Genomic DNA, 17362 nt, shown 5'->3' on the forward strand with positions numbered 1-17362 from the left:
TGTGAATAGACTATGAGCCAAGGCCATTCTCGGAAGTACACTGCACCCTCCACCAACCATACCCTGCCAGCGCTGCTAGTGGCAGTACTAGCATAACACCTAACCATTGCAATCCTGTGACAATTCAGACTATTTCAGGCCACATAAAGCTATAATATCGGCATGAGAGGCTAGCATTATTAGTCATTTTCAATGTATATTGACTTAATAAACACAGTTGTTGTGCTCATCTTAACCTCGAAAGAGACAGCGCCACCATGTGGTGGACTGTCATTAGAGCCAGTGCTGACAATTAACGGCCAGTCCCGAGCACCAGAAACCACAGACACAAATTAAGCACAACAGGAGAATGAGGGTATGCATTGGCAATTCACTCTTCATAGCACACAATACATGCAGCAGCTGCAGTTCAGGACTTAAGCATCACAGTTACAATGTACATGTAGCAGGTGCACAATAATAGCATAACACATGGGATTCTGCAATCCCTGAATAAAAACATGTTTTTAATTTCTTTATTATCGGCAAATTGTGAGGCCTTGAATCACTGATTATTCAGAAAAGATATCAGAATTCAATTGTAATACCAGTTGATTTCTGACATCACAATGCTACTGCCACAGCCAGCAACCAGAGGAAAGGCCGGCCAGGTCACAGAGCACAATTAATGCAGCAGTTTAAGAAAAAAAAAACTTTGCTTTTCTTTCTTCTACTTTGTTTTTTTAGCATACAGTGACAAACATGTCTAGTGTTTGCTCTCCTTAGGTAAATATAGATATGTTAAAATTCTTCTGCATGTTTCTGAACATTCTGAGATTCTTCGCTTTTTTATAAAAAAATCTAACAAGGGAATCATTTGTCAGTTACTAAACAGAATATCATTCCCGAGCAAAGGACAAATTGCCATTCACAGTTAGAACTTATCAAGCTATCAGTTCAATAAAGTTTCAATTTCAAAATATTCTCAATAGTTGTCTACTTTACTTTCTTGTCTCCTTTATTCTTATCATATTTGTAGATGTATTACACATAACTTCTTGGTGTTAAATAGGTTTAGATGACATCACCAAATGTAGCCAATAGCCGACACGTGTTTCGTCTCGGGGCAAATAACCCGACGTCTTCCTCAGGACTAGCACAAGTCTCAGTAGATAAGTTCACCACATTCCAGGTAAGACCTGTGTGTGGTCCCAAATACCATGGGTCTAAAATAGTATATTTAATATACGATACATATCCTTCAGCGTTCTGACATATCACGTGAATAGAATCTCAATCGGACAGTAAGTCTGATCCGGATCAGTGTAGATAGAATGAGTTTCATGAGGAGGAGAGTACTCCTGCCGTCATCCACGGTCCATAAATCTGTGAACCCTGTTGCAACCCTGAAGATACTTGGTTTTGTTATTACTTGAATATTGGTGATGTGCAGAGTGTAACCTAGCCACACTTCTACGTTGATCATTTGTCAGTTAGTTTTCATAATCCTGAATATAAATCCCCTGTCCAAATATTGACAGATAGAATTAAACCATTGATGTAAACATACATCAAATTATCAATTAAAAGAATACAGGTGTACACAATATTTAAATTAAGAAAAAATATCTATATTCCATACATGTAAGGAAGGGATGCACAATAAAAAGAACCCAGATCACACCATAACCTTGTCCACATGAATCAAATTGAAAATCATTATTAAACACACATAGGTCAAAGTATGTAGAGTCCACCCTCTTTTAAATTTCAGATTGTCATGACTGAATGATTTAAGGGTGAAAATTCAGTGATTCAATAGCAAGAAGTGGAGTTGGCGCCGAGATTTTCTGTAGTACGTGAGACTATTCTCCGGAACTAGACAATTAAATGGCAACGGATGGTTTAGAATTAGAGTGTAAACAAAAGGTTTTTATTTGTCAATGCCAAATCCACTTCTTGCCATTGAATCACTGGATCTTCACCCATAAATCATTCAGTCTTCTTGGCGAACAATCTCTGATTTAAAAGAGAGTGGACTCCACATACAATGACCTAAGTGTTTTTAATATTGATTTTCAATTTGATTCATATGGGCAAGGTTGATGTGTGTTTTGGATTCATTTTCTTGTGCACCCTTTCATTACATGAATGGAATACAGGGATTTTTTCGATTTTTGCGATATACCCTACCGTGGGCTCCGGTTGTGTTACAGGTAAGTAATATTTTCGTTAGTTGTCAATGAAGTTATAAACTCATACAACTTTGCTGGGCTTATTCATGGTACGAGTGATTGTTGGATTTGGCCCTCTGTACAGGATCACCCCCATACCTTTTGCCAACACCCCTCCTGTTCTCTGAAATTCGTTGTTGTTGGCATGAGGACTATGCAAACTTTACCACTGCTGACTGGTGCTGAAGGACTTGTGCTCTCCTCTTCAAACTTAGTAAAATTAGCTTACACTCTATTGCCACATCTAATTACTTATACGTCCCTACTATATGGTACTACATGTATGGTAGACCTGTAAATTAAATACTGCTAACAAGCCTGCAGCACTTATTGCGCCATCCACTCAAGAAGCCCTTTAAAACATGTCTGAAGCCTGCCATTGCAGCCTGTAGTGCATTTTTAAAACTGTCACTTCGACCTGCCAATATAAGCCTTTTTCCAGCCCTAAATCTCCCTTCTTAATATTCATAATCCCCCCTCCCCCCCGGTATGCTCTATACAGCCTATAGGGTAGTGTGCATTACATTTAAAGTTAGGATGTGTTTTTAAGTTTTACATGTCCTGGTATTGAAAAACTCCCAAATTAGTTTTCATTACTGTGAGGCCTACCTCTCCCTTATGAATATATTGAGTTACCTTATCTCATCGGGAACAGATACAAATGTCATGTTTGATGTCAAGGTATTTGCAATTTAAAATCCTCCATAGTGGTGACGTCATATTTTTAAGTCACAAATCTGAAAATGCAACTTTGAGAAAGTTGCCATTTTCTTGTCCTGATCATTTGGTGCCTGAAGCCTGTGTCCAGGATCACATGAATGTGAATAACATGTGAGTCGGCCTTTCTGTATTCCTGTTAGAACAAAGAGAGGAATTGAAGGTCACTCATGTTATTGCCTCCTACAGACTCATTAACACACAGAATGCTGCAAGGGATTGCTAATAGAGGGCTACCATTACCCTAACCTAACCCTTCATCTTTAGGTGATTAACCACTATAGACCCCCCACCCCCCAAGTGTTGCCCATTGAGCCCTGGACTCTTGGTTTTGGTGTTGGAGGTGCTGCTCCTGACTAATCCTAAAAGTTGGGATTTTGAAACACTAAAAAGTGGCCTGGGAACTGACAGAAAACCAGGACCTACCTGCCTGCCAATCCCTCCAAGGTGCATCTCCCCTGCAGCAAATCCTGATCAGCTGGACCTCTGAGCAACGATATCCAACCTTGTTAAGCCCTCTTCCAAAAAAGTTGTCTGAAGTCCAAAGGTAAAAATGTTCACTAGGCTCTACAACTACAGCCTCCCCATTGATTATGATGCACTCCTCAGCCACCCAGAACCAGCACCTCTCGTTGGGTGCTATTTTTCCGCAAGCATTGTCTAGCACTCCCTGGCAACTACAACAGCTCCTCAGACACCACTTGCTGCCTTGCCTTGGTGAACTCTACGTTCCTCTAGAATTTTTCACAGAATCTCTTCTAAGTCCGAAGGTAAGTCGAGACCAGGCCAAACCACCTTGTGTATCCATACCACACTCCATCTTGGTCAGTCTTTTGACTTTGCCCCGGCTTGTGCCAGATACAGGAGGTTGACACTTTGATCTTTTAGGCGCTAGTTTTCATTAAAAACTTTAAACATTTATAACTCTGGTTCTATTGATTGGATTTAATTCATTTTGGTATTTTGTTATTTATTACATTTTGCAAAATTGGGGTGGCATTTTTCTGGTGTTGTGTTTTCCCATTATTACTTTTTAAGTGCAACATAAATACTTAACAGTAGTTAACAAGTTAGAGCTCACTGCTTTGTGCCAAGCTACCAGAGATTTACACACATGGTAACTTATGGACTTTTGTCATTCACTTTGACAAGGATTGTGGTTTGTTGCATGAGTAGGGTTTCACATCCATGAACCAATAACCCAATTTCTAACAGTGATTCTAGACATTTTAGGAGAAACAATTTACTTCTTTTAAGGCCAATTGAAGTCTACACTTCTCTACTATAAGCAGCGGAGATGTTTTATCAACAGCATGAGTCTAAATGAAACTTGGTGCTGATAGAAACAGACAAATAATTTGCGGTTTGAATTTGTAGTCTGTATATATTATGGGTGACGTCGATTTTTTATATTGGAGTAGAGCTGTTAGATGTTTGTACTGTATATAAGAAATTTAATAAGCCCTCTTTATGTTTTTTTCAGCACCAAGTATGCTGGAGTTCCACGTAAAATCAACGTTAGCAAAGACAAGGTATTTCTACATGAATGTATATTGGGGAGTGATGACCATTTCTTATTACTTTTATTAAACCAATTTCTCAAACATATGGCATCATGCCATTTTGCGTTTCTATTGGATTATATGAATATCCTTATTAAGTATCAATTAGAACATGATTTTATTTATAGAGACCAAACATTTCTCAAGGTACTAGAGATGCTCATATTGTTTTTTTTGTTCAGCAAACCTTGGGCCTGGTCGTAAATGGATTTAACCAATATGTCAGTTCTTGGGCTTGTCAAGATATTTAGTGGCCCATAGAATTTAAAAAAAGCAAATGTTTGCAAGCTGTTTGGCATAGGCATGGTAAAATTCTAAAGGAGCTAACACGTAGAAACACACTGTATACACATTTTTTACAATCGCACTCACTGGATTATATATTTGCATATTTAGAATGTTTTAAAAAAAAATTGCGGAGGTTTTCAATCCCTTGACATTCACATTATTTGCATTAAATTCTTCAATTAATTCTGTATCAATCATTTGGAGGAATTAAATGTGTGCTCATTGAGATTTGATACTTACATGGATAGGGAAAAAATTTTAAACCGACTTGAGCATGAGCAATCCTATTCATTAACGTATTTATTGTTTAGGCATATTTTATTGTATTATTTTATGTACACTTTGATGGTTCATGGCACTAGATGCAGCCTTCCTACATGTTTCTTTTTAATGTCTTCTTTAACTGAAGCCCATTTATTATACATCACATATACAAATACACTTTTTACTAATTCAAATGCAATTTTTTTTGTTCTTAATACATGCACTTTTTAACAGTTTAGCAAATCTCTGAATTTTCCATACAAATGGCATTAGATAGAAGCAAGAACATTCCATATAACAGAGATCGGTCGAAGCAGAACAAATAACAAGTGCAATTTACAAATGTTCAGCGTGTATACACTAGAAATCTTGTTATGTGTGGAATACACTGCATAACAATAGAGGACAAATACCGCATTCAGCCTACGGTACATGGCACATAGGTTTATGAAAGAAGCTTTCAAAACTGACCTCAATCTCATCTTCTTCGGTCTGAAGGCCACCCTTGTGACCACCGCGCCTGCGGCTAAGCCCCCAGAAGCCTCTTCTAACATGTAAACATTTAAGAGTTACACGTTCTCAACTCTTCAACTCTATTCCTACCTCATTATCTATTCCTAATGATTTCAGCTCGTGTAGTGTAGTGGCCAATATACAGTTATGATTGCCACATACAATATTGATGTTCAAAATTATGTGGTATCAAAAACACCTACAAGTAATTTTGTCTTACTGCTGATGATGAAAGGATTTCCATGAGAGACCAAAGACCTCTAAAATAACGACTGCAAAAATAAAGACCCGAAAATGTGGCTTAAAACTAAAAAACAATAGAAATCACAAAACCAAGCAAACTCGTATACTAACGAATTTGCTTAGTTAAATTACTCATTTGACTTCAGAACTAGCATATTTGAGTACAAATGCTGGTGGCGGAATGAGGGGACACCAGTGTGTGTGTGTTGGTAAATCATTTTGCATTTGAACCTACTTCTCTTTAGTATTTAATTTCATATAGTACTGCAAAACCTAATTGAAACAATCATCTGTTTTTTGTATTCTTTTTTAATTTTCAAACAGTGCAAAGTATTCTGCTACAGTGGAACTATATTTATTTTTATATAACGATACTCATTACCGGCAACACCTCAGCAGGGCTGTTTATTTCTCTGTTCAATCCCGTTAACTTACAAAAAAAACTTTGCACTGCCTATGCACTGACCCTCCTGTGTTTCAGCAGTAGACAGCGAATGAAATTACTTTACAAGATCATGGGAGCCAGCACCATAGATAGTAGCATATCCAAATAAAAATTATTATCAAAGTAATTTGTATCCTTCTCCTGGGCTAAACATAATAAATTCCTCTCAAGACTGAAGGTCGCAGGAGGTTATTAAATATGTTGTGCTACAAAAAGTTCAACCTGGTTTTTAGCTTAGTTCATTATTCTCCACAACCTCAGAAATCACACAGTTTGGTACCACAAAACAGTTCTGCCTCCACAGTCATCGTTTTAGCTATATGGACCATATCACATACAATGTCCGTGTGTGTTTCTTTTAAGGTAACATGCCTTAAATGTAACTCTTTAATATATATTTATATATCATTAGAGATTTATGGCTCTTCTTTTTTTGCAGATATTAATCTTTAATCCCATATTCATGAACTATGTTGACTTCAACTGGATGGAAAAACATGGCCGGTATCCCTCCACTGGAATTATGTGCATAATATTTGCACTCCATGTTTGTGATCAGGTACAATTTTGTGAATTATTCTGGCGAATTACATTACATTAAATTTGCGGAAACAGTATGTGTAAGCAGTGATCAAAACACAGCCTAGTTTGCAGTATGACCTTGTAATAAATTCACATAGTGCGCACAACAAGGAAAGCAGCATTTAGACGGGGTGTGAAAATAGAAAGGTAGCCCCCAGAGAACACACCTTTAGAAATGATTGCAAATTAAGGGTCATATGTACAATGAAATGACGTAGTGCGGAGCTATGACAAATTTGGCAGCGCTGTACTTTGACATTTCCAAAATACAGGGATGCACCATATTTACAACGATACCCCCGTGTTTTCCCTAGCACTGGTGCTAAAATTAGCTGCCTAGTGCCAACATATGCACCTTTGCAGCATAGTGCAAGAGTGCCTGCATTGCAGAGAATGATTGTTTATGTCCAGGAAGAGCACATAAACAATCAATAATGGTGATTTGTTACTTCTATGTGTGCTGCATTCTGCAGCACACATAGAAGTAGCAAATCGTCAATATTTAGTGATAATTTATGTGTAGAAAGGGACACCTTCCTGCACTTAAACAGTCATTCATGGTGTTTTGCTCATTCAGTGTGTGCTGCAGACTGGAGGACACATAAAAAAAGCAAAAACCAGGAGATCTAAAAGTATTTCTCCTCATTTTGCCATTCTAACGCCTGCTCTTGTATGGCGTTAGTTTTTGTTATGCCTCAGATTTACAGACCCTTGTAAATCTGGTGTTGTGGTGGAAGGCCCACAGCAACACCCATTGCTCGCCCCTTTTATGCAGATACCTGTGTGAAAGGGTACCATATTAAAAGCGGCATTAAGCTACAAAAAGTGGCTTGACGCCACTTTGTAAATAGAGAGTAGGGGATTACGCCACTGGAACTTCAGTAAAAGTGACGTTTCTGTGGTCAATGTCTTTGTAAAATGCAGCTAGCTGTGGGAACCATTCATAGATCTGACCTACTTGTTACTTCTCCAAAATATTGATAAGCAGTCCAATCATGCCATTTATTTAGAGAGTGACCAGGAAACTGACACGGTGGCTGGGTGTTTGAGTGTGCAGGTGGCTCCTACAGTGCACTAATCTGAGAAAACTTGACTTAAGTTCTTAAGCAGCACGGTGATAATGAAAAGCCTTCATGCCTGGAAGATGTGAGTTCCTAAGCTTTTGGTCCAGATCTGAGAAGCATCAATCGGTGTGAACATAGAGGGCTTTTAATGATGCTGACAAGCTATGATCATCAGCAGACAGAGACCAACTTGGGAGATCTCTGTGGAATCTCTGGCACTGATAGGCTGTCACTTTCTTGAGATCCATCATAAATATTTTTGATAGCTAGAACCATGATTATTTCATGAAGTTCTAGACCACATTAGATTCTTCTTTCCATAGGCAAAAGTATTGAAGACATTTTCGTCAATTGAAAGGCTGGAGTTATGTTTATTAGAAATTAGACAGGAAATACTGTGGTCACCAGATCAAAATTATAGTTTGAAAAAGTGACTGATAATATTGTAGATATAATACTCTTTTCAGCCTAATGAACTTAGTTTGCTGTTAGGTTGTGGGTCCCTGTAGGTCCTTTTCTCAGGCAGTTATTGTAAGACTGACTCTGATCCTTCCCTTGTAGTGGAGAGTTTGCTACATGCATTTTCCTTAATTGGTGAAGTGCAAGTTTGGTGAAATAGGGAGGGCTGTTTATTTTTTATGTTGGCACTCAACGAAGAGCAATCCGTTGACTTTGCAAAAATCAAACATGCATGATCATGAGGCCATGTCTTTTCAGTGATCTTTACCAGTACATAGAATAGGCTTCCTCCATCAATGAACTATCTGGAAAATCACTTGTCATTTGCAAACTCCTGAAAACGTATTCTTTCTTTGGCTCATAGTGTCCTTACTTTTCTCCTTGCTTTGTGTTCTTTAGTGCCTGGATGCCCTATCCTTTGGAATACATCACTGTATAGATCTGATGTTCATTCATGCTGTTACAGCTAACATTTAGAGCAATTTACTGCATGGTCAAGTCGGTGATGTGAAATTTCTGTGCTGGTTTTCCAAATGTATCTAGACTTATTTTATGATCTCTGATGCATAGTTTTAAAGATAATTTTTCCTAGGAATAATCCTGCCAACAGTACCAAAATTATGCTCCTTATAAAATTCTTATGTCTATGCATAAGGATTGTGAAAATGTAAGAACCTTCAATAGAAGACTCTTTGACTAGTACATTAAGCTCACGGATTTTGGTTTCAAATCCTTTCTCTCTGTGGAATTCCATGTATTTATGGTTGTAAATCTCACTCACATATATTGTACTTATGTAGCTGTTCACATTCTTTACTAAAAATATAAAATGGCTAGACCACCAACATAAAAGGTCTTAAGGTTGGCGGTAACAGTATCGCAGAAGCTAGCAGCAGCACAAGTCAGATACATAATGTATGTAACACAAATAACGATGTAACAAGAGTGCAAAATGTGGGTGTTGACAAAAAACATAAAAGCAATAAATAAAGTTTGGAAAATAAATCTATTAAAAATAGTAGAGGTTGGTGGTAACAGGACATCTGCCATCAAACAGCAGATGATCCATTTGCTTGCCTCTTGGATCCTCAGCCTCATTTCATGGTGCAGTAGGTGCTGTGATTTTGCCTGCAGAACCACAGCTTGTTCCTCTGTATGAATCACCCTATATACTGCAATACACCCTGCTAACAAGGTGCACGAAGAGCCTCCTTGCTTAAGGTGACATATCCTTTTCCTTTCCCAAGATCACAACATGGAGCTATTGGGCAAGAGAAAATTAGCAATGTCTCCATGCACTAAAAAAAACTCCCTGCTCATCAGGGAGACTGATCATTAATTCCTCCCTCACCAATAAAACTGAAAAATGCAAACCAAAACATCATTCAAACATGGCATGATGGAAAGTCCAGTACTGGAACTTTTTCCCAAAGATACTCAAATCATGTCAGTGGGAACACATTTGGCAAAAATAAGCCACCTACTCGGTGGCCAAGTAAAGATTTGATGGGCAGGATGGGGTGGTGAAGGCACTGCACACAGCCCAAGTAAAATGGTTGCCTTTAAATGAGGACCTGTATTTAAATTAAACAATTGTTTGATTAGAGCTAGGCCCTAATCTTCAGTTGTTTGTAGAAGCTTTAAAAAGGTACTATTGGGGCTGCATAAAAGAATGATAAGCAGGTTTGAGATGGTAACAGACACTGGATTCTATCTATGTTTAAGAGCTACAATTGTCCAGTCATGTTTTTTGTCACGTAACACAGGCCCCCGCAGCCCCTCACTCTCAGCGGAGGGAGACGGCTGCAGTGCAAGCAAGCCTCGGTCTTCGCAAATGAAAGTGGTGCTTAAGTTAACTGCACGCACAGCCTGAGTCCTCCCTAAATCACCTTAACCCCTTCGACGCTCATGACGGAACGGTTCCGTCATGAGCTACGGTTGAGCTGTGCTCATGACGGAACCGTTCCGTCATGACCACGCCCGTTTTTATTAGGGCCCAGCACCAGAGGGGGAATCGCGGTCGCGTCGAAGAGGTTAAATTAAACTATACGTGCACACCAGGGTGACGGCCTCTAACTATTTAATTAATCAATTTATTAAATAGTTAGTGCGCAGTATGCCCGTATTCATAATTAAATGGTGCATCTGCGCGCGCGGTGCCGCGCCTTCAGGGTGGGGGCGGGGGCAGGGACAGGGCTGGTGCCACAGTCATGCCCATTGTAATAAAAAGTGCGTGTGACTTGTACCAGTACTGTCTCCTGAGAAGTGTGGGACCGGCCGCGCCGTGCCTGGATAATTATACTAGAGAACAACTAGTACTAGCCCCTGCCTGGTGGCTAACCTCGTCCTGTCTTCTGCTGCAGATGAGTCAAGTCGGACATACAATGACAAGGAGTAAAGTAAGGAAATAAATAAATAAACCTATTTACCTTGCGCCCGAGCGCAAGGTAAATAGTTTCATTTATTTACTTAATTTACTCTTTGCCGCCTTATGTCCGACTCCATTACCCTCCAACCCTACCCCTCCCCCGCCCGCCACACCACCCCGCCGCACTTCCTCTGCGAACCGCCACTGCTGCCCACGAACCATGCACTGTCTCAGCAGGCCCGGGAAAAGTCTTCACAGCTGGCCGCTTGCTACTGGTAAGTGCGTGCCACTGGTTATTTACTTTCGTGTGCAGCCAGCCAGGCTCAGCCTCTCAATCACTATGTGTTGTACCTTTATGTGTCTATTTTATTTGTAGAGATTTCAAGCGTTTATTTCTGACCTGAGTGTCATTATCACGTGTGCGCTCCTGTGGCTGTTGGGGACCCCCGGGACACTAGCTGAATGACTGAGGCAGCTGACGTGTTGGTTGTGTGCTCCATTTTCATGTATTGTACTTTTTTTTTAATAAAGCTGTTCTTTACATGTTCTTCATGACTAATACGTACAACGCTGTCTCTGAGGCGCGGCTTGCCGGTGCTCCGGTATTTCAGAGGCACCACTGTAGGCTGCGGTGCCATGGGATGTAGGGCATAGGGCTGCAGAGCAAATGCGATCCTGCAGCTAATGGTGGACGCTAGGCCCCTCTGCCCACAATGCAGCGCATCGCCGAGGTCTAGCCCGCAGCCAGCATGGAGTCTATGTATGGCAGGCCAACCAAGTGACCCCCACGCACTACCATGTTAGGGTGACCAGACGTCCCGGATTTGCCCGGACGGTCCCGGTTTTTCACCAACTGTCCCAGCAGATTTCTATAATTTTGTCTCGTGTCCCAGTTTTTAGAGGGGGTGGACTAAAAACAGTGAGAGGCACTTTTTTGGGTGTTCTAAAGCTGTGCTAGTTAGCAGCTGTTATAAGTAAGCAATGTAATTAATAAGTATGATGTTGGTTGTAGAAATTCAATTTTATTAATGTTCTTAATGCCTCTTCTGTGATCCTATGTTGATGAGAGCTGTCATTCTGCTCCATGCTGTTGATGAAAAATTGTAGTCCTTCTTTTATTTTTCCAAAATGTCCCGGTTTTTGGTTCTCAAGATCTGGTCACCCTACCATGTACACCCCAGGGTTTCTGTGATGGGGTGTGGAATGCTCCTTCAGTGCTTCAGGATATGGCACGCCTCGGGCGGGTACTTCACGGAGTCCCGTGCACAGCACTGATGCAATGAAGGCAGCGATGTTTGTTTGCACGTCCCATGGTGTGTATGTAAAGCCGGTGGCCATCTCCTTATCACCTCTTCTCAATATTTATACTGAGTCTCTCCTGGTTCAGAGGATAGTGTTGACACTTCTCAAAGTGTTCTTCTTTTTAACAAATCCTCATTCAAGTGCAAGTCAGTTAGCAACATCTTTGTTTTCATTGATTAAGGGCCATATCTATGAACACATTTTCCCATAGACACAGAATGGGTAAACCCCTTTGATACATCTGGCCCTAAGTTTCCACAAGTTTACTGTTATGTAGCATTTTTACCACTTGTGGACTGGGTCTACCTAGAATGTCCATATAATCTGCAAGATATTCCCATCATTTTGATGAGTCATCCAAAGAAAAGGCTACATATTATGCTTCAATGTGCAGAATACCATTTGGTAACTTTTGGAGATCAAAAAGAATTTTTAATAAGTGTAGGAACTTTGATTAGCTTGTGAACTATGCCCTATTGGACGACTCTTCTGTACCCCTCCCATTAAAGGAGAGGTGCACATCAGCCTGCCTTGGCAAGGGTAGAAGAAACATGCAGACTGAGTCAGTCCTGATGTGAATGCACAGCTTCTCAGTCTCTTGAGCCTTGCCCAGTCCCAATGCTGCAACCACACTCCTAGACGGCAGACCGAGTCAGTCTGTCGTGGCTAGTAATTATCATCATTTATTAGCAGGCTGAGACAGCTGAGATCCATGTGCTGGGGCCTCTCTCACATTCCTTTTCAGATTGGTTACAGTCTGGTCCCACGTGGAGAGCCTGGACAGACTCCCTGTGTGTCATGTCTGTTAGTGCCCTTCCATTTCTGGTGCTTTGTATTTCTCGTTGCTCAGATGGGTGTAATTTCTGATATTTATGTTTCCTTCGTCTTCATTGCTTGACTCTGCTTGCGAGACAGTGTCTCTCATAGTCGTTGAATGTCACTCATAATTACACTGAAATTATGAAAATGTCCCACAAAAGCAACCTGAAACCTTGGCAGCTATGTGAGTGTTGAGTCGTGAGTATGTCAGAGGCAGGGCAGGAGTAGTGGTCCGAAACGCGAGCCACTGCCCTGGTGGTGTGGTGCCGCTCACCGTCTGCCGGAGTGGAGAGTCACAGAGAGGTGGGTGGTGGACAATGGAATGGAATCCTGGTATGGGGCCCTACCACTCCACTCCACTGCAGATTTCTTCTGTTTGTTATACTTTTTGAAGCGCACTTTTTGCAGCGCTTCCCTTGGAAGCACTGCAGAAAGTATAACGAACAGAAGAAATCTGCAGTGACTGTAATCTAAGCTGAGGCCGGGATGGGCGACCAGCCCCGGTCAGTCCGCCTCCCCGGTAATTAAAAAGCTGAGTCACAGAGGCAGCACTCAGATAGTCAGACCCTCCAGCTTATCGCGATTTCGCGATTTGCAAAAAAATCGCGAAATCGCGCGATCTCTGCAAATGCCGCGATATTTGGCATAAAGCCCGCGAAATTTGCCGTTTCCCGTTTCCGCACCCATTTTCCATTTCATTTGCGGCTTGCGGCGAGAAGAGAAGGAGCCAGGAGGTCAGGAGGTCGAGGACGCGCGAGGGAGAAGACCACGGCGGCCGAGAGAGGGAGAAGACCAGCACCACACCAGCAAGAGGGGGAGAGAGCACAAAGCGGCCGAAGACTCTTCCTCAGAGACTTCGCACCCGTCTGCCTGGACACGTAAGTGCTCCACCCTGCAGTGTCTGCTCTTGAGGGCACGCCTTTTCGTCACGGCGGCAACCTGTCCTGCCCTTCTGTGTGCGCATTTTAAAGAGCCCCGCACCCTTAACCTTTAGGACTTAAGCGATCTGAGAGAAAAGAGGATGAAGTGATCTGGTCAGGCTCATACAAAATTGCCCAAGCGAAGATACTATGATTAAATTCAGATTCAACTTGAATCTGCACACAGTGTGCATTCGATAGGCATCTGCCCAAGATAGACTTACTGTATACAATAGAAACATTTCACGGGGTAAAAACGAAGCAAGTTAATTGGACATTATATCGTATATTTTTCATGAAGATGGAATGTAGATTTAGGGCATTCTTACGTTTGGGGCATTTATTGTTACGTTTTCAATCGTGGCATAACTAGACCAAACGAAAGTTGGGCTGTCGTCGCAGATCATTAAGCAGACCCCCCAGGAAATAGCGGCATGGATTGGCAAATTTAGCGGCATGAGGTAGTAAAAACTGTGAGCAACCAAAAATACATGAGGTAGTAAAGGTAATAGTGACAATCGTGAGCAAACAAAATACTTGAGTAAAAACTGTGAGCAACCAAAAATACATGAGGTAGTCAAAAGTGCACAAGAGGAGATGAAAGTGACAAGTGTGCAGTTATAAGAGAAAACAGAGTATCATTTAAGGTATAGTATTGCAATAAGTGCTAGACACTCAGGCACAGGAACAAGCGTTACGTGGGCAAGGTCAAACAGTAAGATATCTGTGTTTGGTGTTGCAAAAACCCCAAAATAAAATGCCGCTAAATGCCGCTAAATTTCCATTTGTGTGCCGCTAAATTTTCATTTTTGTGCCGCTAAATTTGCCAATCCATGCCGCTATATCCTGGGGGGTCTGGATAGTGCAGGCCGGACCTGCTTGGCTCAGGCGCATGCAAGCTGGGGCCCCACTTTCCGGGCGGCCCAGCTCAGCTCACCCCTAGTCGGGCCAGGCCAAGCCAAGCCAGCACGCGCCGGGCGATGCACTGAGTCCTTAGAAACCTCATATTCATTAATCAACAGTCCAGCGAAGTGCATACTGTGGTAGGCACACTATTCGTAAACGTGAGCTGTGTGTACTGCTGGACGTTTCAAAACTACAGTTTGCCGTTTATTTCCTTGATTAGAAATATATTTTTCGTTTAGTAGTCAAGGATTATATAGCGTACAAATGACTACATTATGGCATTAATGGGTAATTCCTTCCGAACTGAAAAGAGCATGCATATCAATTAATGACATATTCAGAACCGGGAGCATGGAAACCAGTTAAGGCACAGTATGGAAAAAATATTTTATTTCAGCCCCAAGCAATGCGTCTTCAGCCTTTCACCCCTCCAAGGTCGACACACAAAGACTGTTGAGTAAAGTAGTCATAACATCTGATAGGACAAAGATACAATTCTTGGACAGGTTGCCCTAGAAGACAAAAGCTATCCAGCTACCAATTCCTACCTACCATTTTTCCTAGGTCCACAGGAGATTTGTTACTATGGTCCCGGGTTTTCCTTAGAATTTTGGGACTTGTAGTCCTATTTTTATTTTGGGTTAAATAAGATTACAAGTCACAGAAGTCTAAGAAGAAAAAAAGGAACTTGCAGAACTATCCACAAATGGACTTAGGAAACTTGGCACCTATATAGCTGTTAAATGTAACCTATTCCATTTGTGACGTGTTCAACCTGCCCTTGTTTCCATTTCAACTTTATGTGCTGGTGTTTGTAGTTTCGGTATCCTTTTAAAAATGTGGGTCCTTTCTAATCTTACATACAAAGTATGGTTGACTAAAAAAAACCCAGACCTTACTGAAGCTGTGGCATGTAGCTCCTGATTACTTGGAAGCTATAATAGCGAATCTGCAATGAGGGCGTTTGTAAATAGCGCCGTTTTAGGGGAGGTAGCAAATATTGCTTCAGAGTGCTGTAGTTTCCCCAGTCCACAAGTGAGTAGCCCACCCAGTCTTTTACTTTACGTTCTGGGACTTGCAGTCTTGATTGTACAATGGAATATAGAGTACAACAGGCCTCTGAAGGCAAAGAGTATACCTAGACTGTCTGAGTTACTTGCAAACTGACCTAGGAATAATGAGCGCTCTGTCACTTCCTTTGGCTTAGGGTGACGTACATCCCTTAACTGGCCATATATTACATTTGTTTTGCACACTGTATATAGGCGGCATTAATTAGCGACTATTGGGTATTTTCCAGATACAAATTGACGCCAAGAAACTAAGGGATGGACAATCAGTCAATTGTCAGATATTTCCATTTGTTTGACACCAGATGTAACTACCAAAGCCTTTTGCACAACTAAGATTAATTTTGCCCCTCCACAGGTTGCATGTAGTGTTTACAAAAGTTGTGAATTTTCACTTGCTACTTGTTTTAATCATGATGTAATTTTATGGTAGAGAAAACATCTCAGTGGTGTGGTGTGGAGTGGGCATTTGAATTTGGGTGGTGCCTTGAAAAATAGTGGAACACTTGCAGTGTGTGGTTATTTGCAAAGTTTGGAAGGCATTCCCAACCTTGATCTAGTAGAGGGTTTACACATGGTAAAGGCAGATTGAGGGTCCTATCGCCACAATATATGGTGGTCAGCAGGAGCCCCCCACCCAGGAGTCAGCAAGGATAGCCTCAGACATTGTAGCCACCCTTAATGTGGTGGAGGTTGTTAGTTTTTTCCTGGCTGGCAGGGCTCAGCATGGTTTCATCTCCTAAGGCTGATAAAGGCAGATAGAAGGTCCTGTCGCCACAATGTCAGGGGTCCGCAGGATGGGGCCCACCCAGAAGTCAGCAAGGATAGCCTCAGACATTGTAGCCACCCTTAATGTGGTAGAGGTAGTTCGTTTTGTTCCTGGCTGGCAGGGCTCAGCATGGTGTAATCTTCTAATGCTGATAAAGGCAGATAAAATAGACTCCATCAACACACTCAGCTGGTGAAGCTGGCATTCAGAGGCTGAACAAACTGAGAACTACCAATTATGTGCTGTGCTGCCCTACTAAATCTGAGCCATGCTGCTGCCCTACCCAATCTGTGCCATGCTGCTGTCCTAACAAATCTGTGCCATGCTGATGGCCTAGCCTAAACAGTCAACGCCGGGTAAGCCTTTTTCTTACCCTGAAATGTCATTTGTTACTAATAATGAACGTGGGAGTTGTTCTGGGAGGACATTTCCAGAAGGCCAGGAGGATGCTAGAAAGAGCAGGGGTCTCTTGGATCTATGAAACCTTTTGGGTGGCATGGAGGGGTCAGGATGGAAGGGTGACAACTGCATCAATGTTCTGAAGCATCAAAACATTTTTCTTCCTCAGCCTTGTTTGCCTACCTGTTTTGCAGTGCTTATTAATAAAGACATTATGATTGAAATTGCTTCCTCAGTTCATGTTATTATCATGCACAACCCTTGACAGCCGCTAGTGTGTGGCATGCAAATAATTCACCAGTCTATTTCTCTTGACTTGCGCAGGATACTGAGTTTGTCTTTTAAAGTTTCAAGGTATTGTCAATTCTATTTCAGGCACTTCATAGTTGTTCTTTGTTCTTCAGCCATAGGCAGTTCCTGAGACAATAGGATCGCTAGTTGGCATTGTTCTGAATGCTA

General features: G+C 41.5%; 1 protein-coding gene across 3 annotated transcripts in view; it reads left to right on the plus strand.

Annotated features, from left to right (window-relative positions):
• The window catches only part of LOC144828496 (CMP-N-acetylneuraminate-beta-galactosamide-alpha-2,3-sialyltransferase 1-like), a 363670-nt gene that overhangs the window by 338349 nt on the left and 7959 nt on the right, over nt 1-17362 (plus strand). For 2 of the 3 annotated variants that reach the window (XM_078686717.1, XM_078686716.1), the window contains 2 exons: nt 4414-4462; nt 6685-6804. In XM_078686717.1, the coding sequence (XP_078542843.1) occupies nt 4414-4462; nt 6685-6804 (169 nt within the window). The remainder of the gene's footprint in view (nt 1-4413; nt 4463-6684; nt 6805-17362) is intronic. The other variant, XM_078686718.1, reaches the window with a different exon arrangement.

This window comes from Lissotriton helveticus, chromosome 4_1, assembly GCF_964261635.1.
Source record: "Lissotriton helveticus chromosome 4_1, aLisHel1.1, whole genome shotgun sequence".
In the NCBI taxonomy this organism is placed as follows: domain Eukaryota; kingdom Metazoa; phylum Chordata; class Amphibia; order Caudata; family Salamandridae; genus Lissotriton; species Lissotriton helveticus.